Source organism: Oncorhynchus clarkii, chromosome 30, assembly GCF_045791955.1.
Source record: "Oncorhynchus clarkii lewisi isolate Uvic-CL-2024 chromosome 30, UVic_Ocla_1.0, whole genome shotgun sequence".
NCBI classification, from domain to species: Eukaryota; Metazoa; Chordata; class Actinopteri; order Salmoniformes; family Salmonidae; genus Oncorhynchus; species Oncorhynchus clarkii.
This window is the reverse complement of record NC_092176.1, coordinates 31,124,023-31,138,609: the sequence shown is the minus strand read 5'-3', so window position 1 is coordinate 31,138,609 and position 14,587 is coordinate 31,124,023. Positions and strand designations below refer to the sequence as shown.

General features: G+C 41.9%; 3 protein-coding genes across 4 annotated transcripts in view; 2 read left to right on the top strand and 1 right to left on the bottom strand.

Moving 5' to 3' along the window:
* Window positions 1–1,787: 1,787 nt before the first annotated feature.
* LOC139390198 (BAG family molecular chaperone regulator 4-like) lies at window positions 1,788–6,399 on the bottom strand. The gene is made up of 5 exons (XM_071137459.1): window positions 6,115–6,399; window positions 5,403–5,525; window positions 4,946–5,188; window positions 4,593–4,862; window positions 1,788–4,342 (listed from the first exon to the last, which is right to left on the bottom strand). The coding sequence occupies exons 1-5, from the start codon at window positions 6,241–6,243 to the stop codon at window positions 3,869–3,871; spliced, it is 1,239 nt and encodes a 412-aa protein (XP_070993560.1). The 5' UTR covers window positions 6,244–6,399; the 3' UTR covers window positions 1,788–3,868.
* Window positions 6,400–6,795: 396 nt separating this feature from the next.
* Window positions 6,796–9,338, top strand: LOC139390200 (U6 snRNA-associated Sm-like protein LSm1). Its single transcript, XM_071137461.1, has 4 exons — window positions 6,796–6,956; window positions 7,234–7,302; window positions 7,479–7,594; window positions 8,785–9,338. Exons 1-4 carry the CDS (start codon window positions 6,911–6,913, stop codon window positions 8,953–8,955), a joined length of 402 nt encoding a protein of 133 aa, XP_070993562.1. The 5' UTR covers window positions 6,796–6,910; the 3' UTR covers window positions 8,956–9,338.
* A 3,560-nt stretch (window positions 9,339–12,898) lies between these two features.
* LOC139390197 (G protein-coupled receptor kinase 5-like) overlaps window positions 12,899–14,587 on the top strand; it is a 60,732-nt gene continuing 59,043 nt past the window's right edge. The window contains exon 1 of one of the 2 annotated variants that reach the window (XM_071137457.1): window positions 12,899–13,636. In XM_071137457.1, the coding sequence (XP_070993558.1) occupies window positions 13,585–13,636 (52 nt within the window). In that variant the 5' untranslated portion in view covers window positions 12,899–13,584. The remainder of the gene's footprint in view (window positions 13,637–14,587) is intronic. The other variant, XM_071137458.1, reaches the window with a different exon arrangement.

The window sequence follows — 14,587 nt, the reverse complement described above, 5'->3', positions numbered from 1 at the left end:
TTGCTTTCGCATCAAAATAGCTATCTATTTAAAGATCTGAACGCTAGTTGGCAGGCAAGGGTGTATGTGCGGCCGTCTCAACTTCACCAAAATACATTCATTTCATTTTCCTCATGGCTAGTCATTCTGACATAGGGTTTCTTTAAGGAGGTAAACTAATCACAGAATGAATGACAGAATAAATTAAATCCATAGAGAAAATACAGTACCAGTCAAAAGTTTGGACACCTATTGGTTTTTCTTTATTTGTACTATTTTCTACATTGTAGAATAATAGTAACTACATCAAAACTATGAAATAACACATATGGAATCATGTAGTAACCAAGAAAGTGTTAAATCAATCAAAATATATTTTAGATTCTTCAAAAGCAGCCACCCTTTGATTTGATGACAGCTTTGCACACTCTTGGCATTCTCTCAACCAGCTTCATGAGGAATGCTTTTCCAACTGTCTTGAAGGAGCTCCCACATATGCTAAGCACTTGTTGGCTGCTTTTCCTTCACTCTGTGGTCCAACTCATCTCAAACCGTCTCAATTGAGTTGAGGTCGGGTGATTGTGGAGGCCAGGTCATCTGATGTAGCACTCCATCACTCCTTCTTGGTCAAATAGCCCTTACACAGCCTTAAGGTATGTTGGGTCATTGTCCTGTTGATAAACAAATGATAGTCCCACTAAGTGCAAACTGGATGGGATTGCATTTCGTTGCATAATGCTGTGGTAGCTATGCAGGTTAAGTGTGACTTGATGATAAATTAATCACTGACAGTGTCACCAGCAAAGCACCATCACATCACCTCCTCCATGCTTCACGGTGGGAACCACACATGCAGAGATCATCTGTTAACCTACTCTGCATCTCACAAAGACACGGCGGTTGGAACCAAAAATCTCAAATTTGGACGCATCAGACCAAAGGACAGATTTCCACCGGTCTAATGACCATTGCTTGTGTTTCTTGGCCCAAGCAAGTCTCTTCTTATTGGTGTAATTTTAGTAGTGGTTTCTTTGCAGCAATTTCCCCATGAAGGCCTGATTCACACAGTCTCCTCTGAACAGTTGGTGTTGAGATGTGTCTGTTTAACTTATTTGGGCTGCAATCTGAGGTGCAGTTAACTCTATCCTCTGCAGCAGAGGTAACTCTGGGTTTTCCATTCCTGTGGTGGTCCTCATGAGTCAGTTTCATCATGGTGCTTGATGGTTTTTGCGACTGCACTTGAAGAAATTTCAAAGTTAACTAGGCAAGTCAGTTAAGAACAAATTCTTAATTACAATGATGTCCTACCCCAGCCAAACCCTAACATCGCTGGGCCAATTGTGCACCGCCCTGTGGGACTCCCAATCCCAGCCAGTTGCGATACAGCCTGGAATCGAACCAGGGCCTGTAGTGACGCCTCTAGTACTGAGATGCAGTGCCTTAGACCGCTGTGCCACTCGGCAAAGGGTGGCTACTTTGAAGAATCTAATATAAAATATGTTGATTTGTTTAACAGTTTTTGGTTACTACATGATTCCATGTGTTATTTCATTGTTTAAGTTTACACTATTATTCTACAATGTAGAAAATAGTAAAAATAAAGAAAAACCTGGAATGAGTAGGTGTGTCCAAACTTGTTTGACTGGTACTGTGTATCAGCTTGCAGTGTTGTCTCACTTTCATTACCCCTCACTTCATTCAAACGTCTTTCATTTTCTCTCTCCCACCTATCATATGACAAACTCTTGTTAATTTTGAGTGTTTATGGTATGTTTTCCAAAAGACTATACAATAACATGCATAACACATTTGAAAAATTTACTGACATTTAATGCAATTCATCTGTTTGAGCTGTAGTCATTTCTGAATCAGTCAGGAAAATAGTCCCATCTTATGTTGGAAACATGCATTACGTCAGAAACCGCTGTAGACAGGACCTTGGTCCCTGTTACAAATATAGATATTTTAGTTAGCTAATGGTTCTCTATCTGAACACAAAAATAACATCACAGGAAAAAAGGAAACATGACAAACAGAACATTTTGATCCATGCAAAGCTTAAGAGATTTAAAGTTTATTTTTTATAACGATTTGAAAAAGCACCTGCCGATATTATGGCACTCGTGATTATTATTATTTATTTTGATCAACAAAGTAGCTGATTTCTAAGAAATTAACACAATCTAAGAAAGTGATTTGATTTGTGGTTTAGAAATAAATAAACATCCAATCATAGTGCTGTAGGATGAAGCTGACCCCAACCACCTGTTTCAATACATCCTTCTTCCTTAAAATATCACTGGGCCCGTATCCACAAAGCCTCTACGTAGGAGTGCTGATCTAGGTTCAGTTTAGCCTTTTAGATCATAATGAATAAGATTATATGGACAGGGTGGACCTGATACTAGATCATCACTCATATTCCGAGACTATTTATGGATATGGGTCCTGGTCTGATATGAACTTGAATGGTAAAACTGTGGTAGAAAGGTCAGAGATTACTCTAAAGAAGGAAGTAATTGAACAGGGTCTAAGGTCAGTTTTCCTTTTCGTCCTTCGAAGAATAACACTAAACTGATCCTAGGCCTGCACTTAATTACAATGTCTAACACCAATCAATGGCAAAAGCATTGTGGAGGAGTTGTAGACCAACTACTATACATACATACCAGGGTTAGGATAGATGGAATTAAAACATGAATTTATTCAGGGAGTGAATTGAAACTTCCTCAATATTTCCACTGAGCAACTTTAAGTCATTAATTTAATTTCTTCCATCGACCGCATTGAAAAGCAATTGACTCTACCTTTGTAGATACTGTGTGTGTAACGTTACCCACCTAGGGATTGATATTAAAGTCTACAAAGGCAAGTCAGGATGATTTTTTTGGTTGCTCAAATATTATGATAATTTGCTCAAATGTAAATTAAGCAGAAGCGCCATATTGCCTGCCTTTCACTTTTTTTTTTAAATCAGTTTTAAAAAAAAGTGTGACCTGCCCAACTGCCATAAATCCTGTCTTTCACCTAAAGGGATATCCGTTTTAGGCTATTGAAATTCTTTGCAGTTTGGTTGTATTCACTTTTTAAAAACATATCACCTGACTAATGGAGCAACCTCAGAGCAAGCTCAACTTGCATAACCGCCCAGTTAACTTGACAAAGGCAATAGGGCAACCCTTAATGTAAATCCCTGCGGCAATTTGGAAGGCTGTGTGTGAATGCACACTGTTTGCATTCTGCTTACAATGACAGGTGGGTGATAAGGTTGGGGTGAGTGATAAAGGGAAAATCTCATGGTAGTGCAAATGGTTCACAACATGTAAGAAAACATGGTGAATGGAACACTCATGGTAGAAGTGGCCTTTGAACACAGATCTAGGATCAGATTAGCCTATGCCAAATCCAAGCCTTATTAACCAAGCAAAAACATCTCACCCTATCAGTGATTAAGGGGCAACATTTACCTACTTTGAAATGAACATGGTGACACTATATGAAACCACCATTATAAGACTACATTACACTGGCACAAGCATGACATAACCGATGCTTTAAGCCATCATGGACACTAATGTCGGGTTATGACAACTAACCCAACAACACCATAACTTAGTCATGACTTGATATGTACAACCATTACATTTGCCATCATGAATACTTTGACATGGCATCTCTTATGTTCCTGATCACACCTGCGTGAAGTAGCATAAGCTGGCCTGATTCCAAACCAAAAGTCCTTGTTGAGAACCAGTCTATCTAAACCTTTACGATCCAGGAGATGTAGTCAACAAACAGAGAATTGGGCATTTAATTCCAAGGGACCGGTTTAGATTCAAATGTCACAAAAAAAGAACAGCAAGACCCTTAGAACCAGAACCGGCCCAATTCAGAAGGCCTTTTTCTCCAGCCGGTCCAGGATGGCCTGGATCCTCTGCACAGCCTCCTTCCGGGCCTGCCTGACCACTTCCTGTCCCTGGGTCTCCACTGAGTCCAGAACCAGCAGTTCCTTGGTCAGCAGTTCCTCCAGGTATCGGTAACTCTTGTCCGATTTTTTACCCACAAACTCATCCACATCCTCATGGAGCAAAAGCACCCGGGCCATGACCTGCTGGACTTTGGCCAAGCTGGGGTTGTCGCTCAGGGGCTGGGGCCCGATTGGCCCCTGGGGCTGGGTTGGAGGCTCACCCTGGGAAGGCTTTGGCTCCTGCACCCCCCCTCGTCCTGGTTTGTTGTACATCTGGGGAGGTGAGCTGAAGTCGACGGGCTTGCCATTAGTGGGGTTAGGGGAGGGGGCTGGTCTGGGTTTGGGTCCCACCTGTGGGGCACACTGGTGCTGGTGGGGTCCTGGGTAGTGCTGGTCCTGAGGAGGTAAACATTTTTTTTTTACACAATTAGTGTGTAATGAATAGAAATTAAATTAATTCAGACCCAAGACTGCTATGGTACCAGAGGAGGGTATGAGCATTTCTGAACTATCCCCTTTCTTCCAAGAAGAACAAAATTAGTACCACTTAGAGGGTATTTTAGAAACAACATGTTCAAATAAAGGAGCGAGACGACCAAAGGCCAATTTAGGTCTTTGAGATGCCTCCCTTGTGTTCCACACGTACCTTGGCTTCATAGGGGGGTGGGGCTCCAGTGCCAGTGCCTGGCCAGGCTGGGGGGTGTTGTGGGCGGACAGGGTTCCCATAGTTGCTGTGTAGAGGTTGGGTGCCTGGCTGCCACTGCTGGTGTGAGGGCCCATACCCACCCGAGTGGGCCCAAGCCTCAGCCTGCGGCCTAGGGTGAAGGGCCTGTCCAGTGGGGTATTGGGGGTTTGCAGGCAATGCAGGACCACCTTCCCCATAGTGTGTGTAAGACCCAGGAGGATAGCTAGGGGCCTGGGAGAAAATAGACAAGAGCCATTATGCCCAACTGCCTTTACCTCAGACACTTAAACACTGCCCTGGTTGAATGCACTTACCCCTTGACAGTGTGGTCCTGGGTAGTGGTGGTGCTGATGTTGGTGCTGGGTGTGAGGTTGTCCTGACCCGCCTGTGCTCTGCTCTGGTCCTGGGCAGCCCTGGCTAGGGTACTGGCCTGTTGCCTGCCTGGGAGACATCTGCTCTGCACAGTAGAATGGGTTGGATGGGTGGAAAGAATTTGCCGGATATTGGCCTGGACCAGTGTTATAGACGCCGTGGCCATTTGGATATGCTTGCATTGCCTGGATAGGGAGAGAGAGGGGGAATGTGTGCATACATCAGTAAGGGTTTGAATGTGAGTGCCAGACTGCCAGTCTGTGAAAATATTTGTGCGTGAGTAACAAAGTGTCAAGGAAGGGTGAGAGCCCTTGAGATGACGGATTAGGACTTAATCCCCATGTATAGAGGTGGATTTAGAGGGCCTTTGCTATGACATAACATGAGGCCGTACTGTACCTGTGGGTTGTAAGGTGGCTGTATGTCAGATCCTGAAGGGTAGGCATTTGGATAGTGCCCTGCTGTGGAATGTGTCTGGGGATACCAGTAGTTTGAGGAGTAACCAGGGTATTGGGAAGCGTCCTGTGGGCATATGATAAGAAATTTTACCAGGGCTCAAAATCCGCAATGTTTAAATAGTCAACTATATTGACATGAGTAAACAGTAACCCCAGACCTCTATTGTCACGTCACTTCAAGAACTTGTTTGACTAAAGTATCCAATCGTCTAGTAATGAAGTAAGACACTGACCGAATGCAAAAGCATTTCCTACTGTATTACATAATAGCTAGCTAAGGTTAGCTAGCAGCAGAAGAATCACAAAACAGTAGCTATTAACTAGCTAGGATATAACATCATACACTACAAACTGCATAACTAAACAATCTGCATGTCAAATATAACCAAATAAGCAAGTTAGGTAGCTTGCAATATAGGACATCTTACTAGTTAGGTAGATGGGCAAACGGTCAGAAGACGGTTAGCTAGCTAAAGTGGCTGGCTAGAACGCAGGCTAACTAGCTAGCTAGCTAGCTAATGAACGCTCAACTGTATACACAGTACAAAAATACTAACGCGTGTTTACGAACATTAAATCGTATGTTCTAAAATGTGATTAGCATAACTAGTTATCTACGTGTTGACATGAATTAGCTATACAATGTGTCGTACCATAGCGTTATTCCAGTTCACGTTATTATTTTCCGAGTTGAAATTTGAGGGCCAGGCGGATTTGGGATTCGACTGCATTTGATGATGCATCACCCAAGCAGCGTCCCCAGCACTTCTGTCGTTTGTCATTAAAATAAATCGTGATAAAATGGACTGTCAAATCGGAGCGCTCTGACTGCTATGAAAAACAAAAGCTTTATTGAAATTCTCGAGTTGTTGAAGGCATTGACCATGGGCAGCTAAATATATCATTGTTTGCCCCTTTAATTTTCGCCCCTCCCTTTTCCTTTTTCCCACGTGCGTGGAATATTTGGTATTTTGACCAATAGGCGCTCAGAGTTTAGAGCAGATCCCACCGAATGCGTCGATTTAAACCAATAATTTGTTTAAACAAATTGCAATGGTTACAATTCGCGGTAGTTGTTTGAATGGCCTAATATTTGTGTCTTATTAAAAACCAAACGCATATTCATTCAAAGTATTACATTATTAGAAAAATGCAATGTCCTAAATATACATCAGTTATTAAAGTTATATTAGCCTAAAATGTCACTTTAATAACTCTATCGAAATTCAAATACAATAACAATGTTATCTATTATCGGATACAATAATAAATTACAGAAGAACATTTTCCAATGTGCGGTGCTATCGGCGCTTAATGGGTTACAATTCTACAGGAAGTGCTTCCCTGAGCATGCGTTCCCTGCTCTTCCTGTAGAGAGGATACATATATACTTTTTAACGATTTGTCTTGACACATGTCATACACGGTGATTAACTACACACGATCAAAATGAACTACATGCCAGGGACCGCGAGTCTCATCGATGACATAGACAGTAAGTTGGGATAGCGAAGGTTAGGCTGAGTTGAGACAGAAGTGTGAGTGAAAAGCCCAAAACATTTCCAACGTTCGAAAACCGTGATGATGATAATGATCAAATACAGTCACTGGTAAATTATGAACCCCTTCTTGTTAACTATTCATCATTTGACACTCGGCGACCTTGCAACATTGTACCCAAAACTCACTGTGCGTGGCGTGGGGGGCAACGTTTGGATACATTGTAACCACGTGCGGTGGCTCAACTATAAACATTTATTTTTTTCTTGCAGAAAAGCATCTTGTACTTCTTCGAGATGGACGAACGCTAATTGGGTTTCTGAGAAGCATTGACCAGTTTGGTATGGCAAGTTAACAAACTAATAATCATATTTCAGTTTAAACACTAGCCTTCTTAGCTTAGTTTGATGTTGTCAATACTCAGATAATGTAACTTATTCACAAGTAGGTACATTCAGGCAATCAAAGGGAAAATGATCTTAACTTCCCTATCTCATCTCTTCACCTTCTCTTTCAGCCAACCTAGTTTTTCATCAAACAGTCGAGCGCATCCATGTGGGCAAGAAGTTTGGCGACATCCCCAGAGGAATCTTCATTGTGAGAGGAGAGAACGTTGTTTTGCTTGGAGAAATAGTAAGTATTCATCCATGCCACCTTCTTGTTCTTTATCAGTACTTCAAGGCTGCTTTAGTTTCCTTAGTAGAGTAGGCCTACACAGTAATTTGTTTGTGCTAAAGTAAGCCTGTTGATTAGACCAGAGGGGATATACTACAAATTAGGATCATAGAGAATAATAAAAAACCAGAAATAACTGCTGATTTTCTGGTTAATTTAAGAAAGCTAAACATAGATATGTGTGTTTGGTTGTTGAGTCAATTAGACCATGCCCATTTCAAGCTTATCTTTCTAAAACTAAAATGTTATTTCAGAATATTCAGGCAAGTTAGCTGACTAACTTGTTAATTTTTTTATATCCCTCAGTTGAATGTGTAGCAGTTTTTCAATATACTCACATGATTAGTAAGTACTTCAGCCCAAACTTTAGTTGTCACCTACGTAGCATGGTTGATTCACACACAGGGCCTGGTTTCCCAAAAGCATCTTAAGGCTGTATTCATCAGTAGAAATATAGGATTCTATCGTTCTAAGATGGTCTTTGCTTGAACTCACTGGCCAAGAATCCTGCCATCCAGGACCTCTATACCAGGTGCTGTCAGAGGAAGGCCCTAAAAATCGCCAAAGACTCCAGCCACCCTAGTCATAGACTGTTATCTCTGCTACCGCACGGCAAGCGGTACTGGAGCACCAAGTCTAGGTCCAAAAGGCTCCTTAACAGCTTCTACCCCCAAGCAAAAGACTGCTAAACAGTTATTCAAATGGATACCTGGACTATTTATATTGACCCCCTTTTTTACGCTGCTGCTACTCACTGTTTATTATCTATGTATAGTCACTTTACCCCTCCTACATGTACATATTACCTGGACTAACCGGTACCCCCGCACATTGACTCGGTACCAGTCCCCACTGTATATAGCCTCTTTATTTTATTGTTACTTTTTTTGTACTTTATATTTGATACATTTTTGTAGCAAATATGATTATTTATTTTTTAAATCTGCATTGCTGGTTAAGGGCTTGAAAGTAAATATTTTACGGCAAGGTTTACACCTGTTGAATTTGGTGCATGTGACATACAGTTTGATTTGATCAGTTGAGAACAATCACTTGCTGGGGTTTACACGCGTGCCACTGCTATTACTCTCCAGAAGGACATGCTTGACATTTACGTTGACAGTATGTTTAATATAATCCCACTTTAGGACGTTGATAAGCTGTGTGACAACGTCTTGCAGCAAGTTTCTATAGAGGAGATCCTGGAGGAGCAGCGATTGCAACAGCAAGCCAAGCAGAAGACAGAGAAAGCCAAGGTGACCGCACTGAAGGACAGAGGCCTATCCATCCCAAAAGCAGATAATCTCGATGAATACTGAAGGCACTTCTGTTCTGTTTTCTTCCGTAATTAATATTGGACTTCTCAGTTATATGTTGAATAGGGGATTATTTTGAAGACTATGTAAAGAATGTGTGCTTTGTAGATGACGCGGTTTTGAGTCACACTAAATACTGTACTGATTTAATTTTGATTATGACTCATTGGTTTGAAAGCAAACAATGAATTAAGTGATGCATGATTTGAGGGTAGACCACACAATCTAGATTGTCTACAAGACTACATTTGATGAGAAATCAATTATGATTTTCATACCATAGCACTGAGAATTAAGTCAATAGTATATAGTGATGAACTATGTTAGTGTAAGCAGACACATTGTAATGGCAAGATTTGTTTTCCATAAAAGTTTTTGTTATTTTATTACTGAAGTCTGCTTTGTTTAATTTGTAAATGGGAATATTCATTTGAGTCTGACTATGGATCACTGCTCTACTGCAGAAGGCACTGTGGTCTCTCATAGAGTGATGGAGGTCTCTAGTATATTAGCATGGGCAGTGCCATTGAGGGCTTCCATCATTTTAATGTAGTCAACTGGGTGGGACTTTCAACTTTATTGGCTGATCCCTCTTAGTGACCCTGTTGAAGTCATGTCCAACCGGATGATCAGGTGGGATCAGCTAATCTGATGGAGAATGGCGCTGGGATGCGTTTTTACGGGCTCCTGACCAAATATGCTATTTTGTGTTTTTTCTTTTTGTGCTGATCTTAAAGTTTTTTTGTACATAATGTTTCCACCATAATTTCCTATTACCGAAAATAGCTTCTGGACATCAGAACAGCGATCACTAACCTCAATTTGGATGAAGAATTCTACTTCAATGATTCGACTGCGCAGGACATAATGCTCACCTGGGACCAGGCCCTTATCCCTAACACAGAAGAGGAAAATATGGCGATATAGAGAATAACAAGTCTCTACCCTCTGTTCTATTGGTGAATGTTTAATCATGGGAGAACAACCTAGATGAGATTCGTTCAAGACTGTCCTATCAATGGGACCTGAAGAACTGTAATACCCTATGCTTGTCGATATGTAGGCGCAAGTCATTAAGTTTTATTCCCCATATGGGTACGGGCACAGTGAGATGCATGAACACGGATTCAATCGTATATCATGTACAGTACCAATCAAAAGTTCCAACACACCTACTCATTCCAGGGTTTTTCTTTATTTTTACTATTTTCTACATTGTAGAATAATAGTAACTACATCAAAACTATGAAATAGCACATATGGAATCATGTAGTAATCAAAAAAGTGTTAAACAAATCAAAATGTATTTTTGATTCTTCAAAGTAGCCACCTGATGCCTTGATGACAGCTTTGCACACTCTCTCACCCAGCTTCATGTAGTCATCTAGAATGCATTTCAATTAACAGGTGTGCCGTGTTAAAAGTTAATTTGTCAGAGCCAGCTGTGCCATCAGAGTCCCTGGGTTCGTGCCCAGGCTCTGTCGTAACCGGCCGCAACCGGGAGGTCCGTGGGGCGACGCACAATTGGCCAAGCGTCGCCCGGGTTAGGGAGGGCTTGGTCGGTAGGGGTGTCCTTGTCTCATCGCACACCAGCGACTCCTGTGGCGGGCTGGGCGCAGTGTGCGCTAACCAAGGTGGCCAGGTGCACGGTGTTTCCTCCGGCGCATTGGTGCGGCTGGCTTCCGGGTTGGATGCGTGCTGTGTTAAGAAGCAGTGCGGCTTGGTTGGGTTGTGTATCAGAGGACGCATGACTTTCAACCTTCGTCTCTCCCGAGCCCGTACGGGAGTTGTAGCGATGAGACAAGATAGTAGCTACTACAACAATTGGATACCACGAAATTGGGGGTAAAATTCAAAAAAATAAAATAATTTGTGGAATTTATTTTCTTCCTAATGTGTTTGAGCCAATCAGTTGTGTTGAGACAAGGTTAGTGGTATACAGAAGATGGCCCTATTTGGTAAAAGACCAAGTCCATATTATGGCAAGAACAGTTCAAATAAGCAAAGAGAATCGACAGTCCATCATTACTTTAAGACATAAAGTTCAGTCAATCTGGAAAATGTCAATAACTTTGAAAGTTTCTTCAAGTGCAGTAGCAAAAACCATCAAGCGCTATGATGAAACTGGCTCTCATGAGGACCGCCACAGGAAAGGAAGACCCAGAGTTACCACTGCTGCAGAGGATATGTTCATTAGAGTTACCAGGCTCAGAAATTGCAGCCCAAATAAATCCTTCATAGAGTTCAAGTAACAGACACATCTCAACATCAACTGTTCAGAAGAGACTGCGTGAATCAAGCCTTCATGGTCAAATTGCTGCAAAGAAACTACTACTAAAGGACACCCATGAGAAGAACACACTTGCTTAGGCCAAGAAACACAAGTAATGGACATAAGACCGGTGGAAATCTGTCCTTTGTTCTGGTGTGTCCAAATTTGAGATTTTTGATTCCAACCGCCGTGTCTTTATGAGATGCAGAGTAGGTGAACGGATTATCTCTGCATGTGTGGTTCCCACCATGAAGCATGGAGGAGGAGGTGTGATGGTGCTTTGCTGGTGACACTGTCAGTTATTTATTTAGAATTCAAGGCACACTTAACCAGCATGGCTAACACAGCATTCTGCAGCGATACGCCATCCCATCTGGTTTGCGCTTAGTGGGACTGTCATTTGTTTTTCAACAGGACAATGACCCAAACACACCTCCAGGCTGTGTAAGGGCTATTTGACCAAGAAGGAGAGGGATGGAGTGCTGCATCAGATGACCTGGTCTCCACAATCACCCAACCTCAACCCAATTGAGATGGTTTGGGATGAGTTGGACCGCAGAGTGAAGGAAAAGCAGCCAACAAGTGCTCAGCATACAGTTGAAGTCGGGAAGTTTACATACACCTTAGCCAACTACATTTAAACTCAGTTTTTCACAATTCCTGACATTTAATCTTAGTAAAAATGTCCAGTCTCATCTGGTTTGCGCTTGGTGGGAATATAATTTGTTTTTCAATAGGACAATGACCCAACATACCTCCAGGCTGTGTAAGGGCTATTTGACCAAGAAGGAGAGTGATGGAGTGTGTTCCAGTTTTGTCATACAACACAACGCCACAGATGTCTCAAGTTTTGAAGGAGTGTGCAATTGACATGCTGACTGCAGGAATGTCCACCAGAGCTGTTGCCAGATAATTGAATGTTAATTTCTCTACCATAATGCTGTTTTAGAGAATTTGGCAGTACATCCACAACCGCGGACCACGTGTACAAACGCCAGCCCAGCTTCCTCACTTACGGGATCGTCTGAGACCAGACACCTGATGAAACTGAGTATTTTTGTCAGTAATAAAGACTTTTTGTGGGGAAAAACTCATTCTGATTGGCTGTGCCTGGCTCCCAAGTGGGTGAACCTGGCTGCCAATTGGGTGGGCCTATGCCCACCCATGGCTGCACCCCTGCCCAGTCTTGTGAAATCCATATATTAGGGCCTCATGAATACATTTCAATTGACTGACTGTAACTCAGTAAAACCATTCAAATTCTTGCATATTGCGTTAATATTTTTGTTCAGTATATATGAACCTAAGAAGACAGGCAGAGAATCACCAATGGCATAAAGTCTACTGGTAGGCCTGTATGAGATCTTGAGATAATTGGATGTTGTGTTTGATCAGTTTTCATAATTAAAATAAGTTATTGTGCACCGCGGTTCTTAGGCTTTCCATGTCAGATGAAAAACAGCATTTGAACAACGGACCAATAGCCTATGTATGGGGAACATCAACTTTATCAATATCATTCTTTCTCCCAAGGTCTTTCATCTTCAGTTCTACCGCTTGGCATTGCATTGGGAGGGGATGGCAAGAATGTGCCGCTATCAGATGTCTTTGACAGCCAGACAGGCATACTCAGCAACGCATACGTCATGGGCCAGATATGAACACGCCCCTTCCGACTGGCTGTGTGTTCCACGGGCGATGGAATGGAATATTGGAACCACCAATTTGGTGGATCAAGATTTGCGAACTCTTACTATAAATCATTGAACTTCCATAGACTGTACACTTTGCACACTGTACACATCCAAATGTAACCGAAATATTGACCAGAACCACGGGGGAAACCGCTTAGAGCTCCGCCAAATGTTACAACCAAGATAAAAAACCCAGCCCTTTTTTTTTTATTATGCACCAAGAGGTGGAGCACGTTGAGTCTAGTACACTTCACCAACTCCCACCAGTGCTACTGGTCTGTGCTTCAGCCGCTGTTACGAATGCGTTACCAAAGGATGTAGGTCTTGCCGAGGTCTCGGGCTGTTTCGGGATGTATTGATGGCTCAACAGTCCTATCCTTCTTTGATTCCGCAACAAATTTCGCACGAAACACAACAGTCTCCGGAATTGGAATGGAAATGCCCTCCGGACGCTGTATTCGGAGCCGACAATATGAACCATGCCCTAGTTAATATTACAAGGATTTCCTCGATCGCCTGTGTTTAGACTTTCAAGGAATTTGAAATGTATACATTTGATTCGGATTTGGAGTAAAACGAAAAGCAATTTAGCCGTGAAGAGCAAGGTGTTGCTGTGCCGACGTAAAAACAACAACACATCTATTCAGCAAACTCAAAGGATTTTAGATGGAGCTGGAGAATATTGTGGCCAATACGGTACTGTTAAAAGCAAGAGAAGGTAGGTCTTCAAACAGCCTAATAAAATGAATGAACCATTTTGACGCGTAGAATGGGGTTCGAATTCCATTTTGTGTTGAACGCTACAGTGATGCAATCTAAATTGTCTCTGAACATGATATTTATAGTGATATGCTGCTCTAAAATCTACTTTATACCATACACCACCACATTCATCATCACCAAACCACATGTTTTATTGCTTATGATAGGCTTTTAAACCCTTCAATGTATCCATTCCTAGCTCAATGGATGTCCAATCTAGCCAATGTATGTTTAGGCCTGTAGGTTAAAATCGTTTGACAGTCCCTACGTTTGTGAACAAAGGTCCCTCTAAATGTAATAAAAAAATAACCCCGCACATCAGCTTCAAGTTTTGTTTAACGAATTGTTTTCTGCGTGGTTATGATTAGACTGTAGTAGAGCCAACCAGTGAAACCGTAACCATTCTTTCGCAATATTCGACATGTTCAGACAGTTTGACTAGAACTGGGGTCAAACTCTGGTCTGATGATCATTTGCTACAGTTGGCAGTGGCACATTTATGATGATCTATGACGTGATCGGAATCTAAATGCTATGGTGGTCTCCGTGCAGCAAAATGCAGCCTTTTTCACTTCGATACCCCAAAAAACCGTGTGATTGGGCACTTAGGTTCTGTCAATTTCATTTTTACCGTCTGTTTGTGTTAGGTCATAATCTGTGTGTTCGGCAGGTGGAGAGTTTCGGAGCTGTTTAGTTATTAACCTTCATTAATCTTTAAGGAAATATCCTTTCACGTGCACATAGGCCTATCCCTTCACTTCAAACTCGACCAAGGATCCAAACTGATGAAATGATTGGCATTGCAGTACGTTACTAATGATAATGTTATGGCTCTTATGTCGTGTTTTTGCCATAAAATAATGAGAATGTTATGGCTCTTATGTCGTGTTAATGCCATAAGATACAG

Coding starts and splice junctions, on each gene's coding strand:
- LOC139390198 (XM_071137459.1), bottom strand. CDS start 6,243: ATGACAAACGACAGAAGTGCTGGGGACGCTGCTTGGGTGATGCATCAT. Junction 5,526..6,114: donor TGAACTGGAATAACGCTATG/GTACGACACATT, acceptor ATATGCCCACAG/GACGCTTCCCAATACCCTGG. Junction 4,863..4,945: donor CAGGACCACACTGTCAAGGG/GTAAGTGCATTC, acceptor ATTTTCTCCCAG/GCCCCTAGCTATCCTCCTGG.
- LOC139390200 (XM_071137461.1), top strand. CDS start 6,911: ATGAACTACATGCCAGGGACCGCGAGTCTCATCGATGACATAGACA. Junction 7,303..7,478: donor GAGAAGCATTGACCAGTTTG/GTATGGCAAGTT, acceptor CTTCTCTTTCAG/CCAACCTAGTTTTTCATCAA. Junction 7,595..8,784: donor TTGTTTTGCTTGGAGAAATA/GTAAGTATTCAT, acceptor ATCCCACTTTAG/GACGTTGATAAGCTGTGTGA.